Source organism: Artemia franciscana, chromosome 11 (genome assembly GCF_032884065.1).
Source record: "Artemia franciscana chromosome 11, ASM3288406v1, whole genome shotgun sequence".
NCBI lineage: Eukaryota > Metazoa > Arthropoda > Branchiopoda > Anostraca > Artemiidae > Artemia > Artemia franciscana.
In genome coordinates this window covers 43,609,500-43,627,116 of record NC_088873.1, presented here as the reverse complement: position 1 = coordinate 43,627,116, position 17,617 = coordinate 43,609,500, and the positions used below count along the sequence as shown (strand labels likewise).

General features: G+C 35.2%; 1 protein-coding gene across 1 annotated transcript in view; it reads right to left on the bottom strand.

Moving 5' to 3' along the window:
- Positions 1-17,617, bottom strand: part of LOC136033264 (chitin synthase chs-2-like) — a 93,491-nt gene that overhangs the window by 10,827 nt on the left and 65,047 nt on the right. Inside the window, exons 15-20 of the mRNA XM_065714018.1 lie at positions 15,612-15,779; positions 13,439-13,568; positions 11,602-11,844; positions 8,922-9,260; positions 4,686-5,029; positions 2,521-2,679 (exon numbers count right to left, since the gene is read on the bottom strand). Coding sequence (XP_065570090.1) covers positions 2,521-2,679; positions 4,686-5,029; positions 8,922-9,260; positions 11,602-11,844; positions 13,439-13,568; positions 15,612-15,779 — 1,383 coding nt within the window. The remainder of the gene's footprint in view (positions 1-2,520; positions 2,680-4,685; positions 5,030-8,921; positions 9,261-11,601; positions 11,845-13,438; positions 13,569-15,611; positions 15,780-17,617) is intronic.

Here is a 17,617-nt window from a genome sequence, read left to right as displayed (position 1 = left end):
AACTTAAAACGAACAGAAATTACTTCGTATGTGAAAGGGGCTGCTTCCTCATCAACGCTCCGCTCTTCACGCTAAAGTTTGACTCTTTCTCTTAACTCTACTTTTTAAAACAGTAAAAAACTATGTTTTAAAAAACAAATTTCTTATTTTTCGTTCTTTTCCGTTGAGAAAGGCTCGTGGACGTGGGGCCTAAATATTCGGAATATTTTTTTGTAATTATTATTATTAAAGTGATGTTTTGTTCTTATTTTTTCACTGCTTTGTTGAAATTAAAACTCGTTATTTTTTTGTTTAATTTTTCATTTCGAATATCAAAACTTTTAGCAACTTGCTAATTCTGGTGCCCTATGAAATCCAATAGTTTTTTTTTGCTCCGAGCAGTAACATCGAAACCTCGAAAATGTGGTCAGGTCAAGGATTTATTTCAACTTTATTTCAAAATGATGATAAAGATATAAGTTTATTAAAATCTAGGGCAGGGGGCTTTTTCAATTTTTTTCAACTTTCTTAAGAGAAAGGTACAAAACAGATACTTTCAAATTCTAGGCGGTCCGAATATACCCCCCCCCCTCCAACTGGTGTGACTATTCAGAAGGGTCGGTCCCAGCGACGCAATTTGCTAGGGAGGGGGGTGACAACTGCCCCCTCCAGACCCAAGTTTGCCCACCAGACCTCAGTTTGCCCCCCTCCCCAGTTGAACTTTCAAGGATCCAGAGAAACAGCTCGGTTCTATTTAGTATACCCTTGCCTTTATGGTAATGTAAGAATCATTTTTCAGTTTCACTGTCATTTTCACTTGATTTGAGGAAATTGGCTCCAACTTTGCCCCGCCACAAGAATTTGGACGAAATTACGCCACTGGTCGGGCCTCTAGAATATTCTTGCCCGGAATTTTCCTTGGTAATAAGAGTAAAGACACATACTTTGTAACAGATTAACCAATTTTTGTTCTCAAGACTACATTTTAGGCTCTTAGGGGGAGGGGTTATTATAATGACAATATTTGCTCCCTCTTTCCTTCCATCTATATTATCGACTAACATTTTTGAAAGTAATGATCCCATCAACACCCTTCGTGTGCATTATTGTACCATGTACATTGTATTGCATTCGTATGTATCCTTCGTTTTATATTATCTAAATTACTGTACTGAATTTTGTGAGCATCGAAATTAGCAACCAGCAATTCTAACTTTAGATAGCTTAAAATTACACTAAAATGTACCAAAATTGGCAATTCGGCAGGCTAGTGCCCCGATTGTAGATCAAAATAGTCCCCATCCGGGTACCAAAGCTCCGACTTAAGTTTTACCGGCCATTACATTAAAAGCGATTATCTTGATTTAGAAAAAAGAAGTTACTGAAACTATTTTATAGGACAAGGGCATGGCTCAGAATCAGAATTGTTTGAATGTTATCTAATAGACTTAACCCCAGGTACACATAGACAGTCTTGAAAATGGACATGGGTATCTTCAATTCTAGTTTCACATCTCTTAATTGAACGTAAACTTCCTCTTGGAAGCATAGTACACATTCAGTAGATTCATTAAAAAACTAAATACAACAAACTGTTGCATATCGTGATTAAAAACCGTAAAAAAATGAATTAAGACGCTTTTATCGGGAAAGGAGAATGAATGGTTTGCTCCCCTTCCCCTAAATATAAAACCCTAGGTCTCTTTACAACAGCCTCCTCCCACATAAAAACAAAATTGACAGTTCCAAATCGATTCCCCGGCTGTGAGGCAAAACAGGGTACACTTACCAATAAAATTTGGCACCTTTGAGTGAAATCTAGTGACTATCCTATCCAATCTGTTTTATGAAATATACTTGCTTGCCTTCAGACCCAAGCCATAAAATTCGTATGGTCTCTTGTGAGCACCCAAAAGCAAACTTACTCGGTTTGGAAAAGTACCCCAGAGAAACCGTTATGAGTCATGTAACGTCACGTCACTGTTCTTCGATTAGAGATTGGCAAGGTGTTACGGAATCAACTAAATAAATAAGTTAAGTATTGTTTGTTAAGATTAGTAATATCTAACATAGACAGAAGTCTAGTCTAGGTGACTAAACAAAACCTTAGTTGGCGGAGGGCGGAGGGGGCTATAGTTAAGTACCATCTGCTATTTGCTAAATCAGTTGGATCAAAAAGTCAATAGCAGTCAGAATAGTTACAAAAAACCCAATCATTGTTAATTACAGCAGGCTCGTAATTTCAGCATTTTCTGTGTCAATCCGTGACGTAGACTATTAAAATGGGTAATATACAAATTTTCAGAAACATTCAAGACCATATTTCTTACATAATAGGTCTTTAGGGGAGGAGGAGTGCATACATAATAAGAAAAGATTTAAGGGAAATGGGAACATTTTGGGAGGGTGTGAAGAGGGAGGCTTTGAATCGATTGGGATGGAAGAGCGCACATAGATGCGTTGGCTGCAGTGGTGCGTAGGTTGGTGCCGCAGTGAGTTGTTAATAGCAGTAGTAACAGTTATTGAGGAATGATGACTAACCTTTCTATTGCAGCACGTCAGTTCTGTAGAAGCAAGAATATGAGAAATGGTGCCAAAACGATGGAAGAGCATAGCAGTAAACTGGATAACAAGAATCAGGCCAAAGAAGAATACAAAAACCAAACCAATTGGTTCCAGTTGTAAATACTCCTTGTCAATCTGTAATTTAAAATGAGTGGCTATTACACAGAAAAAAAAGTCATTACAACATACATTATTGCTTTTACGCCTACAGGTTACAACCTGATATTTTCAAACTTCAAAAATAATTGTCAAAAACCATTTGCTGAGGATTGGATTTAAAATGAAGATCAACAGGACAATTAATGTTCAATCCCACTTCTATCCTACTGATCTACACTATATTACATAATATTATGTATTATATTATATCATATTACATCATAGTCTGAAATAATATTGTAAATTTCAGCCTATCAAATATACCTTTCAAAAGTAAATTTACATTAAAGTATAAGAATTACAATCGACACTGGGCTAGGTATTAAAAATAAAACAGAAAATTTTTATCATAGTATAGATGCACTCCTCTAGGAGTCTCTTCCGCAGTTGAGAGTCTCCTCTGGGGACTGGGAAGAGTAGTTCATATCGATTTATAGCTACAGTAGACATCATAAAAAAATTGTCCAGGAAAAAGTCCTGAGAATCAAAATGCTCTGCCAAACTCTTGGCCAAATGCAGCAGACTCTCCTCCTTTACAGGTAAGCAAGGGGGTGAGTGGTGAATCCAAAACAAAAGTGGAATCCAATTAAATATTACCTTTTTAATTTGACATTAATTTAAACTATTCAGAATTTTCATCTCTGAAGCATCTACTAGCGATGCACTCCTGCATTATCATAGTATAGATACACTCCTCTAGGAGTCTCTTCCGCAGTTGAGAGTCTCCTCTGGGGACTGGGAAGAGTAGTTCATATCGATTTATAGCTACAGTAGACATCATAAAAAAATTGTCCAGGAAAAAGTCCTGAGAATCAAAATGCTCTGCCAAACTCTTGGCCAAATGCAGCAGACTCTCCTCCTTTACAGGTAAGCAAGGGGGCGAGTGGTGAATCCAAAACAAAAGTGGAATCCAATTAAATATTACCTTTTTAATTTGACATTAATTTAAACTATTCAGAATTTTCATCTCTGAAGCATCTACTAGCGATGCACTCCTGCATTATCATAGTATAGATACACTCCTCTAGGAGTCTCTTCCGCAGTAGAGAGTCTCCTCTACTGCAGCCTCAGCGACCCTCAACCTTTTTTTTGTTGCAAAACCACACCAAGTGCCTCTAAAATCCTGATTCTCCACTCTTCTTGTGACACATGATTACCATTAGAAAGGAGGAACTGTACTGATAGAAAGCAGCCTAAAAGATCATCAGCATTGCAAAGAAAATTTTGAATTGTTTTTAAAACTTAAATTGTCCACCCTGGCCCCCTTACACAAAAAAAATGAAAGTCCCATATTGGGCACCATGGATCTAAACCTAAAGCAAAAATTCCTTAAAGGTTAGTGAGGGAATGTGTCCGAGTATTCTCGCAAGGACTGCGATACTTTTTTTCTTTTTTTCTGAATTTCAACATAAAAACAGCTTTTGAGTTTTAAAACAAAACAAAAACGAAAAGATTAATATTATCCCTTCATCGTCAGTGACAGCTATACTATCTGTTACTCTTAGTGGTCAATAAACATTTGGACTATCCTTACTCAGTTGTATCAAGAAAAATAAGGATAAAGAGAAACTTCAACATAAAGAATAAGAAAACAGACTTAGAAAGAGAAGAAGACCCAAATGGTCAGTGGTAACAAACGACAGACAAAGAGTACGACATAGAGGTCTAAGTGCTGTCTCTTACAATATGAAAACAGAGTTGGGTATCCAGGTCCCTTTTGGCTATATATGATGACCTTGATGTGTCTTAGAAGACTGAGAAACTGAAGATAGACGAGCGCAAGCATCAAATTGATTGATGCAATAAAATTATTTCGGTTGGACTTCTGCATTACATACATTTGGTCTAGGATCCAAACTATCCTTAATCAGTTACATCAAAAGGAATAAGTGGCCAGCATAAAGAAAAGGAAGCCAGACTTATATAAAGAAGAAGAAGATACATGTTTATAAAAAATTAAACAAAAATTGAGAAAAACTTACTATTAGCCTTCCATCATCCGTAAGAGTTGTATTAATTTTTACTCCAAGCGGCCAATGAACATTCAAGCTATCCTTATTCAGTTGCATCAAGAAGACAATGAGGATAAAGAGAGCATTCACCATAAAGAAGAAGAAGACAGACTTAGTACGTAGTTCTTTCAAGGCTTCAGCAATTTTTGCCTGGGCTTTTTTATCAGCATCAATCGGATATAAATACTTTTCAATAAGATCTACCCAGAATTGCACTTCTGGGCCGTCTAAATAATCGACAGGGCCCCGTTTCAGACCTTTATCTTCGATCCAGTATGGGTTGATGAGGTCATCTCGTTGTTCCTTTTGGGTTGCTGAAAAATAAAATAGCTTATAATTCAAGGTAATGAGAGTGAATGTGGTAATCATCGAGGCATTAGTCCGGTCATTGTAGGTAGCTACTTCGCAATATGATACTTTTAGGCTGAGAAATGCTGTACACAAAGTTTTGAGAGAAGAACAGTGCGTTTCTTTCTTACTGAAGGTGGGGAGGTGACATTAAAACTCGGTGCGAACAGGGATTGTTTCGTGTATGAAGGAGTTACCCCCCATGTATATATATATATATATATATATATATATATATATATATATATATATATATATATATATATATATATACATATATATATGATTTATGATTTTACTGCTCAGTTAGGCCTCCCCTAGACCACTCAGCGTGTCCCCAGGTGGCGATAGGGAAACGCTCCACAGATATCAAGGGCATCTCCATAGGAGGACCAAGGGGAGACCTTGTCCCTGGGAGTCCATAAGAGAAACTAGGGCACCCTTGCCTGGGGCCATAATTACAGGTGGAGGAGGAAGGCTCTTCATATGTACACTCAACGGGGCCCACCAGCGTGCACAAATATCTTGTGAGTTACAAACCTTCTCCTAGCAATGGGTTAAATTGCATGGTGATGAAGAACACGATCCTGGAAGGATCCTCTATAGGAGGAAAACTGACAAGGCGTAAGATCCAGACCTATGGACAACGGCCTCTGCAAAGGGCTGCCTCAACCCTTTCGGGTACCTACAAGACTGGGGATCTTGCAGTCGACTCTTCCTACTTGAGGAGTGGCACCCCTCAAGGAAAGCATAGTCTAGTAAACAACACAGCATTCGCACAGGAATTTGATCAATGGATAATTCTTTTGGGCTTGGTCCGTTTTGGTGGGCGTTTTTGGGCTGAAAAACCTGTTCATAGCTAATTTCTCATTTCATTTCATAGCTAATTCCTAATTAATCATTTCTTCTATCGTCAGCAAGCCCTGACCTGGGAAGTGGAGAAGCAAATATACTACTTCTATTGCTTCTAATAATTCTTTGCGGCACCAAGCGACCAGAGGCCAACAACCCTGCATATACTCTTAATATTCTGAACCCTTAATATATTCTAACCTTCACTCCCAATCTCTTCTCTGTTGCATTTGATGACCAAAATAAGACTGAAAATAAATAGAACGCGACATGTGACAACCTTGGAGTTTCGGCAGGTGACTTAAATTGAGTCTTTCAATCTTTATAAAAACAATATTATTATTAATGCCTTAATAATATGATTTAATAATTATTGTTTGATTATTTTAATTTTTTTTTCAATTATTGTAAAAAACTAATTTATTTTAATTATTGTAAAAAACTAATTATTGTTTACAATTACTAGTTGCTACAACATCATAATTCTATTTCATCGTCTTTAAAGCAAAACACCAAACCTGAAGATTTCACGTCAGCCCTCTCGGAGCATATCTTTAATTTTCCAAGTCATTTTATTTTGTTTGAAAATGTTTCTTTGATTTCTAGGGACCAAGGTTTAAAGCAAACTTTCAGGGAAACAATCGAAATTAAAAAAATTCTATTCAAGAATAATTCGATAAACAGAGATACAGGTGAATTTGGATTGAACTCAATTTATGATAATTTACTGAGGTCAAATAAAGTAAATATCACCTCACCTAAGAGTTATGACCTCTGTCCACGTAATATGTCAAATAATTCTAATGAACCGGAAACAAAAAGGTCAAAGAGATTTGCCTCGGCTGTTGCATTGAAAAAAATAAGAGCAATAAACTATATGTAATTAGTTTATTAGGTATAAATTTAGTTTATTTTTATTCATGTCTTTTAGTTTTACTGCTGATGATGAACACTGTATATGTGTTCGAAATATCCAGTTAAATAATTTTATATCTATTCACTGTCAATAAAAAGGTATCATCCCTATTTTGAACTGTTTTACTTTAATATTTTTTGTTTTTTCATAATGGCATTATGAGCCAAGTATTGATAAGCAATAAATAAAAAAAATAGCAAGCGCTTGGTTAGAGCCTAGAAGATATAAAAACTATTTTAGTATTTGTTCGAATCGTTATCTAGACTGCCTTATTAATTAAAAATCAGTTAAACTAGAATTCATAATTTTTTCTTTCGTTGAACCTAGTCTGTGAAAGAACTAATCTTGAAGACCAGCTTATTTTCTATTTTTGTGCGTTTTAGCTTAAGAATAAGAACCCTTAGAAATAAAAATCCTTACGATAAATGGCAGAAGTTTTATTTCCATGGATTGCAAAATTTTATTAAATCAATTATCGCCACTGCCACTGCGGCATTATCTGTCAGAATTAGAAAATAATATTGAGCTTAGCTTTAATTCATTAAAGTTTAGATTTTATCTAGAGATCGTTTTATTGATCTCTGTTCCTTCATACTCTGTTCTCCTTAATCTGACAAACTGAGATACTCCCCGAAGATTGGCGGAAGGGTGTCATTATCCCCTTATGGAAGAAGAAAGGCTCTGCAACCGACTATTCGAATTACCGTAGAATAACTTTGCTGTCAGTTCTCAAAAGTCCTTCTAGATCGATGTCAGAATATTATTCGTAGGATTCGGCGACCGGAGCAAGCTGGTTTTATGTCGGACCGTTCAACCATTGAACAGATTTTCACCATTCGACAGATAATAGAAAAGGCTACGGAGTTCCGCTATAAGGGTTTATTTTGCCATCGTCGACTTCTGTGCTGCGTTCGACTCAGTAAACCGAAAACCTCTGGCGGATTCTAGAGTTGACTGGCCTCCCTGAGAAATACTGCCGAATCTTCAAAGCTCTACACCACGGTACAGAGATTTATGTTCAATTCAATGACCGGCGCAGCCAGAAATGCCATCTAGCACATTACGACAAAGGCAACTTCACGTCTAAATTTTGGGCTCACGTTGGCGATTGCATCATCTCAGATGCTGATTTTGCTGATGACCTTGTCATCCTAGCGGACTCCATGGATCATTTGCAGGAAGCGCTTCGGATCTTACGAGAAGAGGCCGCAAATGTGGGCTGCAGATAAACTAGGATAGAACAGAAATTATGGCTATAGACCCGTCTTTTCCAGCTGTTAATTCTCCAGTTAGCCTAGACAGAACATCTAGCATTGAAGTTGTCCAAAGGTTCACTTACCTGGGCTCTAAAATTTCCTCAAATGGATTGCTTCTCCCCGAGCTGCAAGCAAGGATATCCAAAGTGTCTTCAGCCATGGGTAGTCTGAACCGTTATTTTTATCGAAAACCGAACATCGGTCGTTCAACTAACCTGTGGATTTCCAAAGCCCTTGTTGGATCTGTAGTCCTTTGCGGAGCTGAAACATAGCATGCATCAACCGCAACACTAAGGACCATCGATGTATTCCAGGCGAAGAACCTGAGAATGATCGAAGGTCTAAGGTGCTTTGATTTTATGAGTAATGAGAAGCTGCTGCAACTCATCAAGCAGTCTCGGTTTTCTATCCAAGCAGCTGAGCGTACATTACGATGGTTTGGACACCTCCTTCGACTTCCCCTGCACTTAGCCGAAAAGACATAAGGATCGACATTAAAACTTAAAACGAACAAAAATTATTCCCGATAAGAAATGGTCTGTCCCCTCCTCGACGCCCTATTCTTTACACTAAAGCTTTTTTTTACTTTGAGTTTCGACAAAGAGTCAAACTTTAGCGCAAAGAGCGAGGCATTGGGGGAGGGACAGCCCCTTTCGTATACGGAATAATTACTGTTCGTTTTAAGTTTTAATGTCACTCCTTACTTTCAGTTAAAAAAAAATATTTTTTTTTATTTAGTAATACACATAAGAAACTTAATAATAACAATAATAGTAATAAAATAATAATAATGTATAATAATAAAATAATGATGACAATGACAATAATACTTACAAATAGAAGCAGCATCATGGTCATCTTTACTCTTGTGCGTCTGAACTTCGTCATCACTTTCTTCTTCCGTTAGAGCACCAAGGTGTTCTGCATGGGCTCCACGATTTGAGCTACGAGATGCACTACGCCTCCTTCCTGGTGCTACACCAGTCGGATCCACCATCCTCTCAATAGAATCCAATCTCTTGGTAAGCACTTCCAAGGATTCGGCAATACGAACGAGCTGCTGCTTCTCATCAATTGGCTTCCGATGTGTACACAACATGCATCGAAATAGATTTGCAAAACTGAAATCAATCGATCCTTCTTCTTCAGGTGCTGTTGTCTTATGGATCAAACCTGTAAATGAAGAATAGAGGAATGAATTAGTTTGCGTGCTGGCCTGAAAACCTGAGGACAGGGGTTCAAATCCTCGTGTCACTGGTTATTTGGCTTGGAAAAGAGAGCAAAGGTGTCACTGGTCAGCAGTGCCAGAGTCGCCAAAATAAATTAATAGATTAGTAATTATGGCCCTTGGGGTATGAATAGAATCGTACACTTGATGAAATTTTTTGTTATAAGGTCATGCCAATTGTCATTGGTCATTCCAGTTGTCATGCCAATTAGCAATTGTTGTAAACTGTCTGTTATTCTTAGTTTTAGTGAATATTTTGCTATTGCTTTTGGATATATGCTGTGAATAAATTAGTTTTAGAATATAATAGTAACAATAAAAATTCAAACAAGGAAAAAACGAAAAAGGATGAAACAAAGGATAATTTTGATCTTTTATTCTTTCCTTTCTCTTTTCTACTTTTTAGGGTTGAACATTTTTTCTAACCAAACAATGGAATAATGAATTGGGGAAAGAGAACTTGGGAGAATAGGGATGAAGTCTGAGATTCAAAATAGGAAAGATTTCGGGGAAATAAAAAAGCGTTGAAAAATAGAACAACGAAGAGGTGCGCTAATACCCACAAGTACGGCAACAAAGAGATGTCCTAATACACACAAGCCAAAAACGACAGACGTGTTAATAAATAAGATAAGAGAAAGAGATGAGAATTAACAGAAGATAAGAGATGATTACAGAAGAATACATTATAAACTTTTGTATCGTTACATTTCATTTAAAATGAGAAATATTTTCTGATCTTTCTTTAAGAAATCGAATATAGGCAAAACCTGAAATATGAATTCGAATCAAAATCAAAATTTTTGTATTTTGACAGGGTTAACCGAAAGGTGGGTAAATACTCCATTTACTCGGTAAGAAGGAGGTAAGGGGTAAGCAAATTTAAGTGTTTGTTTCAAATTTATTTTTCAGCAGTAATTGAATTTATCTAGCAATCCAGTTACCATATACAACTTCGGTTCCAAGGTGTAGTGCGACATTTGATTGTCGTAAATGTACTTATACATGTGAAGTTTTTTTTAAAGAAAGAATGAGCACAGCATTTTCATGTAAAAATGGTAGGATATTTGAAACTAATTGCGATGCCATATTCGTCAATAAACGTACAGTTCAACCGGTTCTACAGCAATTTTTCTTTCACCGACAGGCTCAGGTAAGTACACTTCTTTACGCAGCTCTTCTCGTAGATTTATTTTACCTGAACGATCTTTTTCTATTGTTTCTCATATTGTTCCTTTTGTCTTTTCCTATTGTTTACCCCTTTTTTTATTCTATCCCAACTCCATCCCTTTGATGCCCCTCTATCTCTCTTCACGAAGGTAGTTTCTCGGCGGGTCTTTCCCCAGTAATTTTTCTCCCTCCTTTGTTAATTTTTGGGTTTTCGTATTGTTTCCCTTTTTTTTACTCTATCCCAACAGATATATCTCTCTCCTCCTCTTTTAAAATTATCTTCTTGAACCTTTCTAACTGTTAAAGTCTTCGTCTTTTTTTTCTCTTTCATGTTCTAATGCCAACTTGGTCTTTCCTGTTTTCCCTACTTTCTTGGTTTCTGTTTATCACTACTATTATTATTACTGCCTGTTTTTTTATTTAGTTTTACTCTATTCTAGTATTCATTCCACTTCATCTTTACTTTATCTGTATTGTGTACGATTTAGCGTATTGTTTATAGTTCTTTTAGTGTTTTATTCTTGTATTATGTGTCCCATAACAACCCTGGCCGAGTGGATTGGTGCGCTGGATTGCGTTGGATTCAGGATCCTTTGTCTGAGAGGCCGGGTGTTCGAATCCCAGTGTACCCAATTATTTAGTTTGGGACGGGGGTCAGTGACGTGACTCTGTAAGCTTAGCCAGAGTAGACCCAGCTCCAAATGGATACCTGGAGAAACATGGGGAAGGTAAACAGGAAGGGTGTGCGAAAGCACAGGATGGTTGGCCCCCAGCCCCCCATTGCACTTCCTGGCTGAAGGGCTAAGAAACGGAGATCAGCACCGCCGGTAGGGACTGTAAAGTCTAATGCCGTATTCTTTACCTTATCTTTACCTTTATAACAAGCCTAGCTTCTTGGGCTGAATAGAAGTTTTACGTTTGTAATAGTGTTTTAGCATTAATAAAATGATTGATCAATAATACCTGGACAGAAAACTAAGCTTTTTTAGTTTATTTCCAAAAAATATATATTTTTATCAGTTAGCATAAGTATTATGAAATAACACGCCTGAAATGAATGCTTGACTATAGACATAACAGAGTAAAATTACGTAAAAATTATCATTTCTTTATTACCTAGCAACGACTTTTCTTTCGCTTGTCTTTGCGCTTCTTCTGCCTCCTTCTTTTCTTCTTCCAACTCTTGAGTTGATTTTTTTGTTTGCATTTCTCTTGTACCCCAAGAGACATTGTTTAAGTTAATAATGGAATATAAGATCAATAAGAGGTACATAGATGGAATTAATAGTAAGTAGAGAAGTCCAGGTATAATACAATAAAATTCTTGAGGATGTATACACGCGGCAATGAAGAACGAACCTAAAAGAGAATATTGTTAACATAAAATGGTATAAGAAGAAAAAAGGAGATCATGCTTATGTACTTCCGTGATAAAAACTTGGCTTTAATTCTATTGGTTTATTTTTGTGATGTGATTCCGACAGCCAATCACACTATTTCTTATTTCTGGAGATAAATGTAGCCCGACGTCTTTATAGCCGAGTTTACTAGTGCAAACAAACCAACCCAGACATGTTTGTCAGTGAAGCATACTGTCGGGTCAGTGCTACCACTTCTTGGGGTTTCAGTCGGCAAATTTGGATCTTAGGAACGCTGTGCGTACTAAGCATTACCCTTAAAAGTTATACCAATTTGGAACTTTTTTTTTTATATCGGCTACAGAAGAAATTGAGACGAGTGTTTGATGCTTTACTGACAAATAGTCAGTGAAACAGTTAGTAGCTACTGTTCTCTCCAGAAATAAGAAATAGTGGGATTGGCTAACAGAAATATGTTACAAAATACATCTTACGGAAATACATCTCTTTGTACCCGTACAGAAATAAATGGTTTATTGCTTATTCTATAAGAAAAACAAAAATGTTGAAAATGATACATGAAAGACAAATGCAGTATATTAAGGCATAAGATTCCAGTTCTATTTAAATATAAAAATTGTTCTATTTTAATATATTTTTGTCATGTTTCTTTCATGTTTGTCATGTTTAATGCTTGCTTTCTCTATAAGAAAAACTATTGAAATGCATGAAAGACAAATAAGGTATATTAAGACAATTATGTTTGAGTAAGTCTCAATACATTTCTACAAAAATCTAATGTTCTATTTTAGTATATTTTTGTCATCCTTTTCTATTTTCATCTTTAATTTTTTATTTTAATAGATTTCCAAAAAACATTCCAAAAATTTGAAAAAGTAGATTCACAGTATTTTGAAATCCCAATTCTAAGTATAATCATAGTAAAATGTACAAAAGATATTACACCACTGAAAATAGATATTAAACTAAAAAGGAAGAGTTGAGAAAACAAAAATGTTGAAGGTTGTAAAATAAAGTACAGAATTTCTCTAACCTCAAAACAAAGTGAACAGTCTAAATTAAAAGGTGGTTTGCAGTTTTGCCAATTCACAAAAACAATGGTGTAGTAGGCAAAATGTATTTTTCAAAATCTCGGAGGGAGAGGGGAATTTAGTTTTTTTTACCTTCGAAAAAAAACAAACAAAAAAGATATAGAGAATATCAAAAAAGGCTATTTTTGTTTTAAATCAAGAAGGGCAGAAAATCTAGTAGGACGGATAATACCCTCCCCCCTCCCCCTTATTGGCCCTATTAGCACAAATAAGAAGACATAATATGCTTACACTATTATGTAAATGAGGATGAAAAAGCTACATGCTAAAACAAACTCTAGCCATTCGACAATACCTGAATTATTCTGCTGAATTATTCGTATTAGTTAACGAATACTACACAACAAATTAAACAAAGATTTCATCCCAAGTTAGAATGGTATTATAAAATATTCAATTGAAAACAAAGATTAAATATACGCAACTACAGAAAGTGAATACAGGAACGTAAATATAAGTAATAATCAAGATAAACTAAAATACCTGAGAGAGCTATCAAGAAAATAGCGGATGGCGAGCCGATTCCATCCTCACCTAATTGCAGAGCAGTACCAACAATAACAGCCATCATGATTAAAGCATATGCAGCAGAAAGAAGCTGAGCAGCAACAAGCTAAAATAAAAAGTCAAATTAGGTCCTGTCTCGATAAGTGCAACAAGAGTCATAAAACCTAAATACCTATACACTAGAATAATAATTAATATATAAATAATATAAAAAATAATTAATATTAATATAAATTATAAATTAATTAATAATTAATTAATTATATTATAAATTAATATTATAAATTAATATAAAAATAATTAATTGTATATAAATAATTATATACACTAAATTTGGAGAACATATTTTGACTTGCTATATAACGACTAAGAAAGACAACGCCTTCTTCTCTTTATTAGTGGATTCAAGACGATTAGAAAAGACCCTACCTTCCTCAATTTTCTGAACAGATACCCATTCCGAACTTGTTACCGGGTATCATTTCAACGCTAAGATCAGTAAGAAAAATTGAAGGTCTTTCATCTTTTACCACTAATCACTATTTTCACGTTATTCCCCAAAGATGAAATCCTCATTACTGTTAATTACTGATTAAAGCAATCCTCATGCCACTTAAGATGGCGTTGTAGGTGAGTGAATAGGCAGCATGCTGCACAACAATAATTTTACAGGATGGAGAAAGAAAAATGCTATTATTGTTTGTTGTTTGTAAAATGACCCCCTAGTTTTTGCAAAAATACAAAAGTTACATTACTACATTATTTACGTGTCAAATTTTGGGCCAGTAAAAAAGCCCAAAAACTGGTTGTTTTTTTCTGCATTGGTTGAATGTATAAATAATTTATAAATGTATGATTTATACCAGCTGAAAAGTATAAGAAAAAGAACATCAACATTATTTTGAAGTGTTGCATTGCATAAACATTGTTTTATAAGGTTGATGTAAAACCTTAAAATTCAAACTATCGAATTTTAAATTATCTCAGGAGCCAAATAAGGCAAAAGAAAACAGGAAAAACCATTCGATTGAATATAATTCGTTAAATAAGGTGACTTGGATATTTAAACATTATATAATGCATTTTGAATTCAATTCCCGAATGACAATTGCCGACATTTCGAATTCAATTCCCGAAAATCTAAAAGAGGGCAAAACTTATTTTTCAAAATCTGAACTGGGCAAGTTGGTCATTTTTTTCAATTTTCTCAAGGAAAATCCAAAAACAGGCATTTTTTTATGAAAGTACTCCCAAAAAGAGCATTTTTTGAATCTTTGGGGAATCATACAGTAGCCCTACTATTAGAATTTTCACTGCTGAGTTCATGGTTCCAGGTATCTTTCTACAAAGACAATTCCGTTATTCACAGTTCTAATACCGTGTTTAAGATATCATGATTAAATTGATTTCGGGAAATATTTGTTGTCTACGCCTTTATTATTGATGCTAGTTGGGAGGGGGGGGGGGGGGGGGGTAATGGTGCCCTTCCTATTGCTTTAACCTTTTTCTGTAAAACACAAAATATTAAATTTACCTGCCTACCAGCACAGAAGTGAGAAAGGCGAGGAGGGTATCATGAGCCTTGCCTGTAAATTTCTTGGGGGAGGGGTGCTACCAGAAGCTTTGTTTTCAGCGATATTAAATTATTTAATCATCACCCCCCAAATAAGTTAAAAAAAATCAACACAATCGTCACAATAGGATAACGATTGCCCATAGGGCTGGTCCCCAAGGAAAATAAAATAGACATGCATTAGCGACCATTCTTCCCAGAAAAAAACTGTACAATTTAGGGTTTTAAACATAGTAGTTTGAAAACTCTGCACTACGATTCGCTAATATGTTGAATTTGATGGTGCCTTTTCATTGAAATCACTTGCCCTTTAGGGGATGTTTTGCCCCTTTTGGAAAAATTAGAAAAAAATTCTCAAGCTTCAACTTTTGGTGAGTAGCTTTAAACTTAATGAATTTTATTTATCTAAAATTGCCATAAAAGACTAATTTTTATATCTAAATATAGTGTTATAGAAAATCATGTTTTTACAATTTCGTTTACTATTAGCTAGAGTCACTCCTTAGAGTTCGTTATTACAAACTGCTTGATGAGTTAACAACAAGTTTGAAAAGAAAGAATCAAAATAAATCATACCTGCCATTCACTTTTACATGTAAAACAAATGAACATGAAAGCCACAATGGGATAAAGATTGTACGTAAAGCTGGTCCAATTGTCAATCCTAAATGCTGCTACAAACGCACCAACCAACATAAGAAAAATCGTACCTGGGCCAAGGATTGTACCACCCATTAACATCATCTGGAAATTAAATTTGGGATTATATCAAACTACATAATAAGGAATTGAGAAAGATACGAAGGTGAAGAAAACTAAAGAAACGGATTGTAAAATAAATCTGAGGAGGTAAATAACACAACGAATAAAAAGTCTTTCAATCAAAAGTCTCGAGTCTTCCAAACATATTAATGTTAGAATATTTTATTATTTCCCTTACTAAAAATTGATTAAAGAAAAAACGGGTTTAAAACTAAAGAAACGAGACTTAAAGTCAGGTCATAAAGCAGTGAACAAAAATAAAATATATATATATACTACACTTTAACTATAAAAAAAAAATACTCCAAATATTTCGACCCCACGTCCGGCAGCCTTTCTCAATGGAAAAAAATTATAAAAATTGCAAACAGACAATTTAAGACTTTTTTAAGACGTCATAAATAAAATACCACGACAAATAAAACACCACAAAAAAATATAAACAATAAAATAAATAAGAACAACTCACATTATAAAACGAAACTCCTGCACTGACGGTAATAACTTTAGAATAAAACTAAAGCAACTGTATATAAGAAAACTTTCCTCTGCCACATTCGGTGTATAAATGGGAATCTATTAAAAATGAAAATTATAAATACTTGCAACAAAACAAAAGAAGGTCACCCAACCTGTGTTTTTTTTTTATAGAAATTAAACCCGTTTTTTCTTTAATCAATTTTTCGTAAATGGAAAAGCAGAGTGGTCTAAGAAATTATTTATTTCCCTTACTGTTCCTTATGCGTTGTGTTTGATTCACCTGATTTTTAAATTTGTGCCCCCACTCCGTTTTTACAAAAATAAAGAGAGAAAGAGAGAGCGAAAGGTGGCAGGGTGGGGGACAGAGATTTAAAATGATTTCAAGTACAGAATTGCATATCTTTAGTTGCTTATGCTCTCGCTTGATCAACATTCCATAAAGACGGAACAAGTAATTAAATTACACTCGTATTGCATATTGGTGCTGCATCAAACAGTTCGTGGCAACGAACTGTAGTAAGGAGCGACCTGCATTTCAATCAAAGAATTGATTTGTTTCTTTTTAATTCAAAGGCAAAGAAAATGTATTATCATTCCCCATAAAAAGAAGTCATTTGAGAACGTAACGGGTGCCACTACAAAACCTTTGGAGCAGGGGAGTAATGCTCCAAGACCTCCAGACCTCTGTTTCTCCCCCCCCCCCCCCTCCCTGAGACCCAAGTTTTCCCTCCAGCTGAAATTTAGTTTCTTCCCAAATCTTTTCAAAACTAAGATATCTGAAACAGATCAGTTTTTTAGTACATATTTACCTTTATAGTGCCATAAAGTACCTTAATAGTACTAAAAAGTACCTTTTTGGTACCAAATGGCTTATTTTTTTATTTTTTATTGTCATTTTGAATTGATTTGAGAAAATTGGCTCCAGCTTTGCCCCCCCCCCCGGATTTTGACAAAATTACGCCACTACTTTGGAGACAGTTAATGATAAAATGAAAATTACCAACAGGGGCACGAAGGCATTATATGCTCTAAACCATATAAATGAAAGCAAAAAGTAATCAAAGCTCTGGAAATTTATCAATATTCATTTGAAATGCGTTAAAGGGTAATATCAATGAGGGTGCAAGAAATATGTTCAAGATAACACGACACAATTAAGGGACCGGTATATGATATAATAGGGGAATGAGATGAATCTGAATTTAAATGTTCGAAAGATCAGAATGAAAGAAGAATACAATCAAGGGCCCCAGGAAGGTCCCTATGGAGCTATGAAAAATAAATATTGACAATAAAGAATACGAAGTGATTTAAGATCAAGCTGAAGGTCAGTCAATTAA